We start from the raw sequence: 15,433 nt of genomic DNA, 5'->3' as shown, positions 1-15,433 counted from the left end.
ATTTCTGCAGTAAAGTTAACAACAATAAGCCAGTGATGTCACCACAAAATGTCTTCAATTTTTATTTATCAGCCAAAGGAATAGGTGATCAAATTTAAGGCTGGCTTTAACGTATCTAGTAATCCTCAATCATAACCTGTCCTGATCTTCTTCCAAATTGTTCCCTTATCAACAAATAAGAACAAAAAAACAGCTCTCTAGGCACTTCATGCTAAATCATAGGGAACTTATGTCACAATACACATACACACACACACGAACATGCATTACAGTGATTTGCACATTAGAACTCTAGATGCATGCTAGCCACTGAAAATTCTGATACTATGTGAAAATTTTAAATCCATATTTAAGTTTTATTGTTAGCTAAATGTAACAAATTACTACTAGTGATACATTTATACTTGGCAAACCATAAAATCACTATACATGATTTTGTTGATGGTTATACAAGAATTGAAATGCTAAAATATATTTGAATGGTCAAGACAAATACAGAAATCACTCCAATGTGCAGGTCCCCTAACAGACAGTAATGTGGAATGGACATAAACATCTAGGCCAGTGGATTGAATATTTGCCTAGTTTGGTTTCAGAATGAATCAAGCTCTAAAACAAAAACAAATGGTCATTATTTTAAGGATGCTTTAGGTTTACTAAATGTAAAAGTGGCATTACCTTTCGTCGATGCTTCCGCAAGTCACTAGGCTAAAATTACAAAAAAAAAACAAACAAACAAAAAAAAACAGCATTAGTATTAATAGTGGTAGTAAAAGACAAATAACACACAAAAAATAATTAGTTAACAGAGTATGTTTGTTATGAAGCAATTTAAATGATATCAACGTACAAAAAAAAAGAGCATCATTGGCTTTCTGAAAAATAGCTGGAAGTGGGTAAACTTGTAGTCATAAATCAACAGCTGTAAAATAAAGTCAAATTCACAACTTACTAGTGTCATGACTCCCATGCGATCCATCTCCCTTGCAGGGCTACGTGGTGTGAGTTTAGGTGTGGAATGTCCGCTTGGAGGTGATGAACTTGCTAACGACGAAGCAGTCACTGAGCCAGTTATAGAAGTACCTGGGTGCATTCTGGCCAAGTTAAGTCCCTCCAAGCTAACGCTGGCAACTCTGTTCTCTATCTCTTCTGCTCTTAGTTCCGTAGACTCTTTTTCTTCCTGAATGAGTCTGGTTAAAAAACAAAAAAACATTTCTTTACAATGCAAGTGCCAGAACCAGATAAGAGAGACTAAACTCAGATCTTGGTATGTCAGTGCTAAGAACTAATTTATCCATTACATTTTCAGCCTGTGTCTATGAAAGGTCTGTACATAATTAAAGGTCTTTTTTGACATCAATTGCATCAGAGGCTTTTCGACAGATATCCCCACTTAGAGAGCAGGATCATAACATAGTTTGTGTAACTCAGCTGAAAGAAATGTGCCAAGATTTCATGCCCACTTAGCTCATTACTATCCCTGAGGAGCAAGAATCACTTCTGTCTACTGCATGCAGAATCTGTAAACCAATTTAACCCTGCATTACACATCTGCATGCAATTTGTTTTAAACCATTCCAAAAGATGCACAGCAAATTAAAAAAAAAATAGAAAGGGTCCATTATTGACTACTTTTTGTCACCCAGACTAGCTGCAGAGCCAGTGTGACTAAATGCAGTAAGCTGAGAATTCTGGGAGATATCATTGCTGACTAGTTTCTAAAGGTGCATTACCAGTATTTTTATTCTAACTCCAGCATTGTAATCACATGCTTGTTCCAGCTAAGTGACTTTCCAAGTAGTGAAGAAAGGATAAGGTATGACAGCCCCAGAGCATGCCCTAAACCAAGTGGATTGCAAAAGATTCCACAATCCTTAAGGTATCCTTTTAAAAAGAAAGATCAGGAATTTTAAAATGATTATTGGACATACAGGATGAGCCAAGTGGTGAAACTAGAGGAGATCCATCATCCACCCAACAAAAATGTGTAACCAGCGTTTGTAACCCTTAAAAAAAAAATAAATATATATATATATATATATGGCCTGTTCCTTTAAAGCATGTTAAACAGCATAGTGCTTGTGCTGTGTAATTTGTCCCTCTGTATAATGTAATATACCTGGCTGATCCTGCCTGTTTCTGTGTCCCCCTGTCTCTGCTGACCACAATAATCATGGTTCCTGATCCATGATACCGTAGTCAGCTTACGTGCCTCTGTCATTACGCTGTCTACTCTCTCCTCTCTGCTCTCTGTCTCTCCCCCTCCCTCCCTGTCAGTTCCGATGCCTGTGTGTGAGAGTGATCCCCTCCTCACCCCTCCCCTCCTACTGCTCGTCCCTGTCACTTGAAATACCCTTTTAAAGTAGTTTGTATCGCCTCTGTTTTATCAAGATCTAAACTATTAAATGCCTGTTTTTTTTTAAAAATCTAATCATAAATGCCTTATCCCACAGTAGTCACCTGACATTCCTCTGTTGGCCAGCTGATGTCAGAGGGTTATTTCAGCCCCTCCTTCTGCATTCCTTACATCGGAGAAGATCGAGCAGAGGAATGGCACTGACATCACTGTGAGGTAAGGTACTTACAATTAGAATTAAAAAAAAAAACAGACACATAGTACTGTACAACTTGATTAAATAGAGGGGATGGCAGCGTTTTATTATGTTGACTTTACAACCACTTTAAGGACTAAGGCATGGTTAAAGCATAGATAAGAAAAATGGCACAGGTAAAGTTGGCAACCATGCTTGCAGACTTTGCATACCACAAGTGTCTTGAGGTTTTTTTTTTATCATGTTTATTAATTAAAGGTTTTCACAAACCAATGATATAATAGGAAAAACACACATACAGTATCTCACAAAAGTGAGTACACCCCTAACATTTTGGTAAATATTTTATTATATCTTTTCATGTGACAACACTGAAGGAATGACACTTTGCTACAATATATAGTGAGTGTACAACTTGTATAAAAGTGTAAATTTGCTGTCCCCTCAAAATAACTCAACACACAGCCATTAATGTCTAAACCGCTGGCAACAAAAGTGAGTACACCTCTAAGTCAAAATGTCCAAATTGGGCCCATTGTGTCAATATTTTGTATGGCCACCATTATTTTCCAGCACTGCCTTAACCCTCTTTGACATGGAGTTCACCAGAGCTTCACATGTTGCCACTGGCGTCCTCCTCCACGGCGACATCACGGAGTTGGTGAATGTTAGAGACCTCGTGCTCCTCCACCTTCCATTTGAGGATGACCCACAGATGCTCAATAGGGTTTAGGTCTGGAGACATGCTTTGGCAGTCCATAAACCTTACCCTCAGCTTCTTTAGCAAGGCAGTGGTCATCTTGGAGGTATGTTTGGGGCCGTTCTCATGTTGGAATACTGCCCTGTGGCCCAGATCATGTTCTGCTTCAGTATGTCACAGTATATGTTGGCATTCATGGTTCTCTCAATGAACTGTAGCTTCCCAGTGCCAGCAGCACTAATGCAGCCCCAGACCATGACATTACCACCACCATGCTTGACTGTAGGCGAGACACACTTGTCTTTGTACTCCTCACCTGGTTTCTGCAACACACGCTTGACACCATCTGAACCAAATAAGTTTATCTTGGTCTCATTAGACCACAGGACATGGTACCAGTAATCCATATCCTTAGTCTGCTTGTCTTAAACAAACTGTTTGTAGGCTTTCTTGTGCAACATCTTTAGAAGAGGCTTCCTTCTGGGACATCAGCCATGCAGACCAATTTGATGCAGTGTGCGGCGTATGGTCTGAGCACTGATAGGCTGACCCCCACCTCTTCAAACTCTGCAGCATTTCTGGCAGCACTCATACGTCTATTTCCCAAAGACAACCTCTGGATATGACGCTGAGCATGTGCATTCAACTCCTTTGGTTGACCATGGCGAGAACCTGTCCTGATAAACCACTGTATGGTCTTGGCCACTGTGCTGCAGCTCAGTTTCAGGATCTTGGCAATCTTCTTACAGCCTAGGCCATCTTTATGTAGAGCAACAATTCATTTTTTTCAGATCCTCAGAGAGTGCTTTATCATAAGGGGCCATGTTGAACTTCCAGTGACCAGTATGAGAGAGTGAGAGCGATAACACCAAATTTAACAAACGTACTCCCCATTCACACCTGAGACCTTGTAACACTAAAAATTTACATGACACAGGCGAGGGAGAATGGCTAACTGGGCCCAATTTGGACATTTTGACTTAGGGGTGTACTCACTTTTGTTGCCAGCGGTTTAGACATTAATGCCTGTGTGTTGAGTTATTTTGAGGGGACAGCAAATTTACACTGTTATACAAGCTGTACACTCACTACTTTTCATTGTAGCAAAGTGTCATTCCTTCAGTGTTGTCACATGAAAAGATATAATAAAATATTTACAAAAATGTGAGGGGTGTACTCACTTTTGTGAGATACTGTATATCAATCTTGGTAAAAAAGGAACAAACTTACAGGGGATAAACACCTCAACGTGTAAAACCTAAGAGCAAAACCAGGTATGGTCAAGTATCAGGGATGGTCAAATCAGGGATGCTTCGGCTGCACCTAAAACTGAGTAAGGGCCTCAAATTCCGACAGAAATTAAAGTGAGGGCCCGGGGGGTAACTACTAAATCTGGAAAAGATATAATAAGGCATCAGGGATCTCCTCAGAGTTGTACATCCACCCAACCAAACATCACGAAAAATGGTCCAGCTGGTCCTTAACAGTGTGCACCCAGCATTTAGTCTCCATGATATAGTTTACTTCTCGCTTCCATTCAGCTAGTGTTGAGGTTTTTTTTTTTATGACCGCCTTTGCAAGACAATGTACAAATATGGGAAACTACAACAAGGAGTAAAAAAGGATACACACACATTATTTTGCAAATAGGCCATCTCAAACATTGGCCCACTAAACCTATTTATTAAATGCTCCCTAATTCTTCCTACTGATATCTCAACAGTTTTGCATCTCCTTTCTCACCAATCCTCCTAGGTACTACAATTTGCTGCCGTCTTCTGCATTTTCTAAGCATTACAGTACACAAAATGGGTTATTAAAATCACCTGCTAAAATATTTTTGTTAAAACACTTTCAACTTAACCATGTCAATATACCAACACATTTACATAACCATGCACACCATCAAGTAAAAATACTGAGAAGAATGCAGCACTTACAATCGTTTTAAACCAAAAACAAAAATGAAATATGGTTCAGCTCACCAATCCTTAAATGTGGGGACTTCATTCGTTTTCTTTTCTTAGCCCCCCCCCCCCCCTTTAGCTTCACCCTGTAATCTGGCCAGTGTATACTTCCTGTATTAGGGTGGCTCCTCTATCTATAGAGGAGCAATACAGTCACCCTATGACAGCAGCCCTGTCTGTAGAGCAGTGGTTCTCAACTCCTGTCCTCAGGGCCCATTAACAGGCCAGGTTTGCAAAATAACTGAAATACATCACAGGTGATGTCCTTTGCTGCTCAGTGATTGCAGTATTCTAGTCTGCATCTCCCCAAGGTAATACTTAAAATCTGACCTGTTAGTGGGTCCTGAGGACCGGAGTTGAAAACCACTGCTATAGAGGATAGTGTCAGATGGACTGCAGGTTTTAGAAGGAAATTAAGCAGTTTTAAAAGCTGAAGTCTTTTTACCTTCATGCATTCTATGCTCATTTATTAAAGCACATCCATGGTCAAAATGTAAAATTATCTATATTTATTTCCAAATTGTATTTCAATCATTTCTAGCCTAATTTAGCTGAACAATCATGAAGATTGTAAACTTACTTTATGAAGATTTCCACACATATACATCCTTGAATTCTGTAACATATTCACTGTGACCCCCCCCCCCCCCCCAGTAGGCACTGCTGTGTCACACATTTCACAGAGTCCCTCTTCTTGGACTACAGAGGTGCTTAGAGGAGGAGTCTTTGGAGGTTGAGTCAGTACGGTACAGGAATCACTGCTTGCAGGCAGCAAGGCACCATGGAAAATATATCCCTTAGAAATGCAAAACATGCAGGGATTCCAGGAAGTTGTTTAAAAATACCAGCAGGAGACATTCCAAACTCGCAAAATGAAAGGATATTTGCTCAAGTAAACTTATATTGGATTGTGAAAAATAATTATTATTTTAAATGTGATTTCAATGCTCATGTGAAAAAATTAAAGTATATAATTTCTTTAATGCTAGTGAGAGATCGTGTATATCGTTTTTGATTTTGCCTTTAGTGCCACTTTAAGTTACAGGGAGAAAAAAACATCTATTTGAATGCAAGGCAGAGCTTAGATTGCAAAGAAACAATTAAATAGAATATTTCCTCACTTTCATCCTTTTTAAGATTATAGGCAAATGGCACTAGTTGCTTTTCATTTGACTGTGTCCATAGATATAAAATAAGTGTTGGCAGACTGCAGACAAGTGGGGGGATCAAGTACCTATCATATACCTATGCACCCTTTGTAAACTGGGCAATTATCTCCATCCCCGTCCACCTTGGGGTCAATTGAACATGCATATAAATTCAATCTATTGTCCATACCAAATCTCCTGAGCTATAAAGTTTTCCTCATATCCATGTGATGTCCCTACAGATGTTTATCTAAGACATGTTCTGGTTCAAATAGTTTATAAAAGTATAACAATGTGCAAATCATATTACACTTGCCAAGTAGATAAAGATAAGCACAACAAAGAGATTAAAAGTAAATGCCATCAAGTCAACAAATGGTTTGTTATGAAGAGTAATAGTAATGTAACGATCACAATAGGGGGTCATTCCTCGATCTGCAAATCTAAGCAGTATAGGGTATCTTAGACATGTTCCAGGGATAATACTTTGTCTTTTTTGTTAAATACAAGCAGTAACCATAGTAAACCTATGAAAACTGAAATGACTTGCCGTTTCAATTTAATTAAGCTGGTTGCATATTCTGATTGTGCATGATAGTGCTGCGGGTTTACAATCTGAACCTAGATATAAATGAAATTTGGACATACTCCTTGATGTATTGAAAAGACAGGAACACTAGATATACAGGCAATCACCTACACTCACATAGCTTCTTGCTTTCTATGTGCATTTAGCTAGAAATTGGACAGAAGCAGGATGTTTTTGTACAGTTGCCACAGGCAAAGAAGCAGGAGTGCCAAAAATAAAAATAGCTCAGAAACACAGTCACTGTAACTTAGTCCTCTCAAAGTAAAAAAGCCAATTTCAAATGTCACCAGCATGTCAGTTCCCAGGTTTGTTCCAGGTGCTGCTGGTGCAAGCAGAGTTGACATTTTAGCTATTGTAAAGGTAATACACTGACCTGGCTTCAACTCTGTTCTGCTGTTAAATTCTATGTGATACTAAAAAAACTCTATATCCCAACCAATGCTTTATTGTCCTTGTTTTCAGTATTTATACTAAATACTTTAAGAAAATACTCAAGCTGGCATAAAAAAAATCTAAGGCAGAACTGTAAAAATCTATAAGAGCTGGCTTTGTCTTCTTTTTGTAGCTGGAAGGCTGAGTACATGCAAAACAGCTGATCCTGTAAACCAGAATAGTTTTGGTTATGTGCTTGCCCCACTTTAAAGTAAATCCATGCCTTGCCTATGCATCAATAGTTATTGCATATAGGTATTTAAATATTAGAACATCATTCTAAACCAGGTTAGGACCAGGACAACAAGGTAATGCACTAAAGCCCCATACACACGCACAGATTGTTGGCCGTAAATTGTCGGCCAACGTCCGATCGGCCCATTGTAGGCTTGTTAGAATGATGCTTCCGACAACCAACTGCGACTTTTCGGCCGAAAAAAATCTGGTGGGCATACTATAAAATTTTTGTTGGCCAACAACAGAACGGCCGATTGTTCCTCAGTCAGTACAGATTTCGGCAGACAAAAATCAGATTAGCAAGACTGGGCATGCTCAGAGAAGAAAAAACACACGGAAAGTCAACCATCACATGACATCACTTCTGAAGTTGGTTTTTGTTGGCCAACAAAAGTCCAGTGCAAGTCTAGAGCACATTTCAACCAACAAACAACACTGGACAAAAGACGGCCTATCGGTCGGCCAACAATCTGTGCGTGTGTACGAGGCTTAAGTAAAATAGATAATCCCAGCCACAGAGGTGTTACTTAAGTCACCAAAATGAGTATGCCTACAAGCTCCACAGATAAAAACTTGGCCCTGCAGAGAAAAAAGGGTAAGATCAGCCATAGCTGAGCAGACCACTCAAATCTCATTTACATTGCAGGGCTGTCAGGACCAGTCAAATGAATTGATTTACTAAAACCGGAGAGTGTGAAATCTGGTGCAACTGTGCATTTTAGCCAATCATCTTCTAACATCAGCTTGTTCAATTAAGCTTTGAAAAAAAAACTGGAAGCTGATTGGTTTCTACGCTGAGCTGCACCAGATTTTTCACTCTTTGGTTTTAGTAAATCAACCCCCAAATGTCTTGCCCTACTTAGCCTATGATTGGCTATAGCAAATCAGATAAAGGTTTCTTTCCTTTTCATCACAGAAGTCTGACAGCTCTGGGAAAACGTGAGGCATGCAAAAGAAGAGATACTTTCTTAGTTTTCTAGCACCCCTTTAAACATAGAAAAGATTCTGCACAACTGTATTGTTTCTCTAGGGAACAAATATTGTATATGGACATAATGCTGTGAGGGCTTAGTGATCTACTACAAATATATTGGTGTTGAATTCAAATCCTTTCTTTGGGGTAATGTAACACAATATCTCAGGGTACTTCCTGCAAGTTCCTTCTAAAATGTCTTGTTCCATTAATACATTTTCATAAGCACTCTACTGTAACTGTCTCCAAAAGGCAATCCTTCCCAAAAGTCATTAACTAGACTTTTCCAGACCATATAGCATATTGGGTTCACAACAAATAAATATGTAGTGCCAACTTAAAACTTTTTGAAAATTGGTGGTAAGAAACATAACAAATTAACTACAGGTGTATAATATATATATATATATATATATATATATATATATATATATATATATATATATATATATATATATATAAATAATAATAATAATAATACCTTATTTCTTTATTAATAGCATCTAACTGCTCTTGAAGCATCATTGCCAATGTCTGAGCATCAGAATGTCCACCTGGAGATAAAAGGTCCATGGAACTGAAAATCGTTTCACGATCATCATCATCTATATCAGACATCTCTGTATCACTTTCAAACGGATGACTACTAAGCACTCCCATTTGCTGTGTTCGATTCCATTCATGGTCCACTAAAGACTTCACCTAATTAGTGAGAAATGTTGGCAAAACAAAAAAATACAAGACAATTTTGTGTCAGGCATTTTTGTGTCAGGCATTTTGTCAGGCATTTTTGTCAGGCATTTTGTGTCAGGCATTTTTGTGTCAGGTACATTTGTGTTTTTTTTTTATTCCATAGCAACAACCTTCTGTAATCTACAACCAAAAAATATTTCCTAATACCTTCATTAGTGATAACAGAATCAAAACAATTAGTAATAATCACTTTTTGATTCTGATGATTATTTGCATGTACCATAGGTTTGCACAGACATATGGATTTATGAAGTTAGGCAATCATGCATATATTCAGAAGAATTGAACGATTTGCAGTTTGCCCGGCTTTCATAATCATTTGTGCACCACCAATTCTAACACATCAAGCAGAATTATACATTTTAAATACACAATGTAAATTTTGTATCCGTATCCTAACATTTGAAGTGTTTAATTGCCAATAGCTGATGCCCCTAACAGCATATTAGAAACTGAACAAGGCTCAGAAAACCTCTTGTGAGCACACCTGCAGCAAAGATAATGAATTTAGATTCAGCATCTGCTGACAAGTCCAAGTATGTAGCCAAAGGGCTGATTGTTAAAGTAGTATTAAACCTCAAAACATAAATGTATTATATTGAAGCTTGCTAATTATTAGATGTGGTGGTGGTGGTGGCAGCATTAATTTTTTTTTTTTTTAAGTTTATCTTCCTTTAATTTTTACCTGTTTATCTGGCTGGTATTATTTAGCTTCCTTTACCAGACCAAGCTGTCCAGCCAAAGTGGTTAGGGGTTGAGAAAAACACTGACGGTCATGCTTAAAATGATCAGCTTTTAGTTATTTATATAAATCCTTCACCCCAAAAGAAAAAGAAAAACTGTTTCTGTAACTGCTTAACCACTTAAGCCCCAGAGGATCTTCCTGCTAAAAGACCAGGGGGTATTTTGCGATTCGGCACTGCGTGACTTTAACGGACAATTGCGCGGTCGTGCGACGCTGTACCTAAACGAATTTGACGTCCTTTTTTTCCCACAAACAGAGCTTTCTTTTGGTGGTATTTGATCACCTGTGCGATTTTTTGATCACGCGCTATAAACAAAAAAAGAGCGACAATTTTGCAAAAATAGCAATATTTTTCACATTTTTTTATATGAAATTCCCCAAAAAAAAATGTAAAAATCAAAATTTTTTAACATTTTTGGCCAATTTGTTTTATCCTACCTATGTTTGGTAAAAAAAATCGCAAAAAGCGTATTTTGATTGGTTTGTGCAAAAGTTATCGCGTTTACTAACAAAGGGAAAGATTTTTGTCATTTTTGTTGTTTTTTTTTTAACGCGTAATGGCGGCGATCTGCGATTTTTTTTGCGGTACTGCGACATTGCGGCGGACAGATCGGACCCTTGACTGACATTTTTGACACTTTTGGGGTTACCAGTGACATTTCTACAGTAATCAGTGCTATATATATGCACTGTTACTGTAAAAATACACTGGCAGTGAAGGGGTTAACTTTATTTGGGAGGGAGGGGCTGTGTGTGTCCCTAGGGGCGTGATTCTTACTGTGATTGGCTGTGGCTCTAACTGTAAGGACACTGATCAATGGATCTACATACTAGATCCGTGTGATCAGTGTCTTTACAGCGAGGAGAATGACAGGCAGCTTGTTTACACAAGCTGCCTGACATTCTCCCTCTCCCCCGACGATCGCCGAGTGGCCGGCGGACATCGGGTCCGCTGGTCACACGCGCGGGGGGGTCCGTGACCGCGCGGGAGCGGGAGCGCGCCTCCGCGGGCGCGCGCTCGCTCCCCAGACCCTCCCAGGCTAGTGACGTTAATTAACGTCACTCTGCCTGGCAGGGGCTGACCGCAGCAGTAAATAAAAAGCATTACCTGAAGTTAGGCTTAATATGTTAGTCAGGTCCATTTAAATCTGCTAGTCTAACACTACCCTCTTCACAGACCGACAATGCTGCTGTCCAAGGGCGGTGCCATCAGCCCTCCATCAAGCGTGGAGACACCCTTAACCTCTTGCCGACCGCCGCACGACTATTTACTGCGGCGGTCAGCCCCTCACAGGCAAAGAGACGTAGTACTATGTCGCTAGCCTGTGAGGGTCTAGGGAGCGAGCGCGTGCCGCCGGAGGCGTGCTCCCGCTCCAGCGCAGTCACGGACCCCCCCCCCGCGCGTGTGATCGGCGGACCCGATGTCCGCCGGTCACTCGCGATGGTCGGGTGGAGAGGGAGTAAAGCAGGCGGCTGATGTAAACAAGCCGCCTGTGTAGGAATGGTGATCATACGGTTCTACTATGTAGGACCGTTGATCACTGTTCCTACACCTCAAGCCACAGCCAATCACAGTTAGAATCACGCCCCTAGGGACACTCATAACCCCTCCCTCTCAAAAAAAGTTAACCCCTTCACTGTCAGTGTAATTTTACAGTAACAGTGCATATTTATAGCACTGATTACTGTAGTAATGTCACTGGTAACCCCAAAAGTGTCAAAAATGTCGGTCAAGGGTCCGATCTGTCCGCCGAAATGTCGCAGTCCTGCAAAAAAAATCGCAGATTGCCACCATTACGCGTTAAAAAAAAAACAACAAAAATGACAAAAATCTTTCCCTTTGTTAGTAAACGCGATAACTTTTGCGCAAACCAATCAAAATATGCTTTTTGCGATTTTTTTTACCAAACATATGTAGCATAAAAAGAATTGGCCGAAAATGTTAAACAAATTTGATTTTTACATTTCTTTTTTGGGGAATTTCATATAAAAAAATGTGAAAAATATTGTTATTTTTGCAAAATTGACGCTCTTTTTTTGTTTATAGCGCATGATCAAAAAATCGCACAGGTGATCAAAACCACCAAAAGAAAGCTCTGTTTGTGGGAAAAAAAGGACTTCAAATTAGTTTAGGTACAGCTTCGCACAACCGCGCAATTGTCCGTTAAAGTCACGCAGTGCCGAATCGCAAAATAGGCCCTGGTCAGGAAGGGGGTAAAATCTTCCGGGGCTTAAGTGGTTAAGGCCCATACACAATAAGAAAATTGGAAGTAAAATTCGAACAATCTGGCAATTTTCGGATCGTTAGTATAGTGCTTTCCATTGCTGATTACGAATTTTCGGACAGCAAAAACTGAAGGTGCAGGCTTTAAAATGTTTAACATATGTGAACACAACATCTGATTTTCATTTAATTAGTACAGTTTTCGTCCAAAAAAATCGCAAAAGCAATACCAGGCATGCTCGGAAACGAAAGAATACATAAAAAACAATTCAACACATTACATCACTTCTGAAATTGAATTTTGTCATACGAGAATTTTTGTATGAAAGTAACCTCTTCACTTTCAATATGAGACTAGCATGCAACCAAAAACAGACGAAAATTTGTCCAATAATCTAATCGTGTGTACGAGGCTTTAGTCAGAAAGTCTGGTACTGGCAGGGTCATCAGGAAACAATAAAGGAAAAATAGCCTAAAAATAGGAAAACTACCACATTTAGGGTGTTTTTTACCCCAACACTTCATATTCCTGATATGTACCTGCTGTACCATGTATTGGTATGAGAAAGTCTCCTGTTCCTCTCCTACTAATAACTAACCACACTAAGCAGGAGAGCACAGCCTGGTCAGTTCTCTAGCTATGCTGAGAACTCAGGCTGTTCTCCTCCAATAATCAGACTTGTCTGGACACGCCCCTGCTGCACAGCTATTCACTGGGAAGCTCAGTATGCTGCTGCTGAAACTCCTACCCCTAGCTCTTATTCAGCTGAGAACAGAAAGAATGTGATCACTTATTGAAAAGGGAAAAAAGGTATTTACAATGTTTTTTTTTTCTATTCATACAAAAATGTTTTGCTTTTCATTTCTATTTTAAACTGAATGAGCTGTTTTATAAGGTGATCGTTTACAATTACTTTAAGGGTTGGTTAGCAACAATATTTACCATTTTTATTTTTTGTCTTGTTGCTGCTTTAACCTATATTACACTAACATTATATTATATATATTAAATATTATAACATTATATAACACTATATTACTAAAAGTATTGGGAAGCCTGCTCTTACACGCACAGGAACTTTAATGTCTGTAGGGTTCAATATTGAGTTGGCCCACCCCTTGCAGCTTTAACAGCTTCAACTCTTCTGGGAACGCTGTCCACAAGGTTTAGGAGTGTCCATGGAAATGTTTGACAATTTTTGCGCAATTGTGAGGTCAGGCACTAATGTTGGATGGGAAGGCCTGGCTTGTAGTCCACTCTAATTCATCCCAAAGGTGTTCTATTGGGTTGAGGTCAGGAGGACTCTGTGGCCAGTCAAGTTCCTGTCAAGGTCTCACCTTGCCTTCCTGTTGGCAGCCATCTTGGACATGTGCAGCCATCTTGGACATGTGCAGACTGCTGTCTCTTATAAACTCTGTTTGCATCATCACTTGGCTGCTGCCTGGGCGTTGCTCAGTGATGATGTTGCACACTTGACTATATATATCACCTGATAGCATGCAGTCTTGGCCCTTGTGTTTGTGCTCCAAGGTGCATCACTGCTAGCAGTCTTCTGTTCTCCGTGTTCCTCCGTGCATTACCTGGCTTGGCTGACAACTTTCCTGGCTCTCAACTCCGCATCGGCAGACGACCCTGCATTAGTAGACGATCCATCATCGACAGACTACCCACTACTGGACTCCATCCCGGCTTGAATGACTACCCGCTTCTAGATTCGACCACAGCTTGGATGACTACCCGCTTCTGGACTTGACCCCGCTGTTCCTGATTTCACTCACTCTTGCTGTGCGTTTCGTTTGTTGCCCTAATAAACGGCTTTATTTTACTTGCATCTTTGTGTGATGTGGTTTCCTGGCACCCTGACAGTTTTTCCACCCCAAACTCGCTCATCCATGTCTTTATGGAGCTTGCTTTGTGCACTAGTGGGCAGTTATGTTGGAACAGGAAGGGTCAACCCCAAACTGTTCCCACGAAGTTGAGAGCATGAAATTATCCAAAATGTCTTGGTATATGGATGCTTTAAGAGTTCCCTTCACTGGAACTAAGGGGCAAGCCCAAGCCCTAAAAAAACAACCCCACACCATAATCCCCCCTCCACCAAATTATTTGGACCAGTGCATAAAGCAAAGTCTGTTAAGACATGGGTGAGTGAGTTTGGGGTGGAGGAACTTGACATCAACCCAATAGAACACCTTTGGGATGACTTAGAATGCAGAATGTGAGCCAGGCCCTCACTCCAACATCAGTGCCTGACCTCACAAATGTGCTTCTGGAAGAATGGTCAAGCACACACACACACACACTTCTAAACCTTGTGGATGGCCTTCCCAGAAGAGCTGAAGCTGTTATAACTGCAAAGGGTGGGCCAACTCAATATTAAACACTACAGACTAAGACTGAGATACCATTAAAGTTCATGTGCGTGTAAAAGCTACCAAGCTTAGCAGTAGATAAAAAAGACTCACATTTCAAAGTGCCTCCAAGCGACACCCACTACAATCGTTTAGTGAACAAGATTCAGCGCCGTCCATTTTCTGGATCGGAGTGCTGAAGGCAATCATGACTTCCTGATGACACCTTTCTGGTGAAATGCATTGAGGTTCGTAGCGGTGATATTTCCAGTTTCGCAACCTCGGTGGAACGCAGGTGACACGCACGCTGATCCAGGAAACAGATGGCACTGAATATTGTTCACTAAACGATTGTAGTGGGTGCCGCTTGGAGGCACATTGAAATGTGAGTCTTTATTATCTACTGCTAAGCTTGGTAACAATAAGTTTTCATAAACGTGTTGCACAATTATATGCTTTATGCTTTGTTCTGGGGATCCCTATGGGAGTTTTGGAGCCTGATTTCATAAAAAAGAGAAATATATAAATTTGTCAAGGTCGTGGATGTTTTGTGAAAACCAATCTTTTCAGAAGATGGGAGAATAAAGTTGAGACCAAAGATCTAATTAAAAGCTAAAAGAGTCCTGGTGGCCTAAGTCTATCTGGTGAGTGGCCCCCTAAAAAAACCACTAAGGAGCATGTTTGAGAAGGCATATTGAGCACACATAAACACATGTTGTGGAAGAAATATAATTTTGCCCATCTTTGGACACTTTTTGTAT

The 15,433-nt window shown here is 40.0% G+C and overlaps 1 protein-coding gene across 4 annotated transcripts in view; it reads right to left on the bottom strand.

Moving 5' to 3' along the window:
- PPFIA2 (PTPRF interacting protein alpha 2) overlaps positions 1-15,433 on the bottom strand; it is a gene marked incomplete at its 5' end in the record, with an annotated part of 484,274 nt that overhangs the window by 89,439 nt on the left and 379,402 nt on the right. For all 4 annotated transcript variants that reach the window (XM_082256724.1, XM_082256723.1, XM_082256722.1 and 1 more), the window contains 3 exons: positions 679-708; positions 953-1,190; positions 9,080-9,300. In XM_082256724.1, the coding sequence (XP_082112850.1) occupies positions 679-708; positions 953-1,190; positions 9,080-9,300 (489 nt within the window). The remainder of the gene's footprint in view (positions 1-678; positions 709-952; positions 1,191-9,079; positions 9,301-15,433) is intronic.

Source organism: Pelophylax lessonae (genome assembly GCF_965119305.1).
Source record: "Pelophylax lessonae genome assembly, chromosome: 4".
NCBI classification, from domain to species: domain Eukaryota; kingdom Metazoa; phylum Chordata; class Amphibia; order Anura; family Ranidae; genus Pelophylax; species Pelophylax lessonae.
Note: the sequence above shows the minus strand (reverse complement) of the source record. Positions and strands in the feature narration are given on the sequence as shown.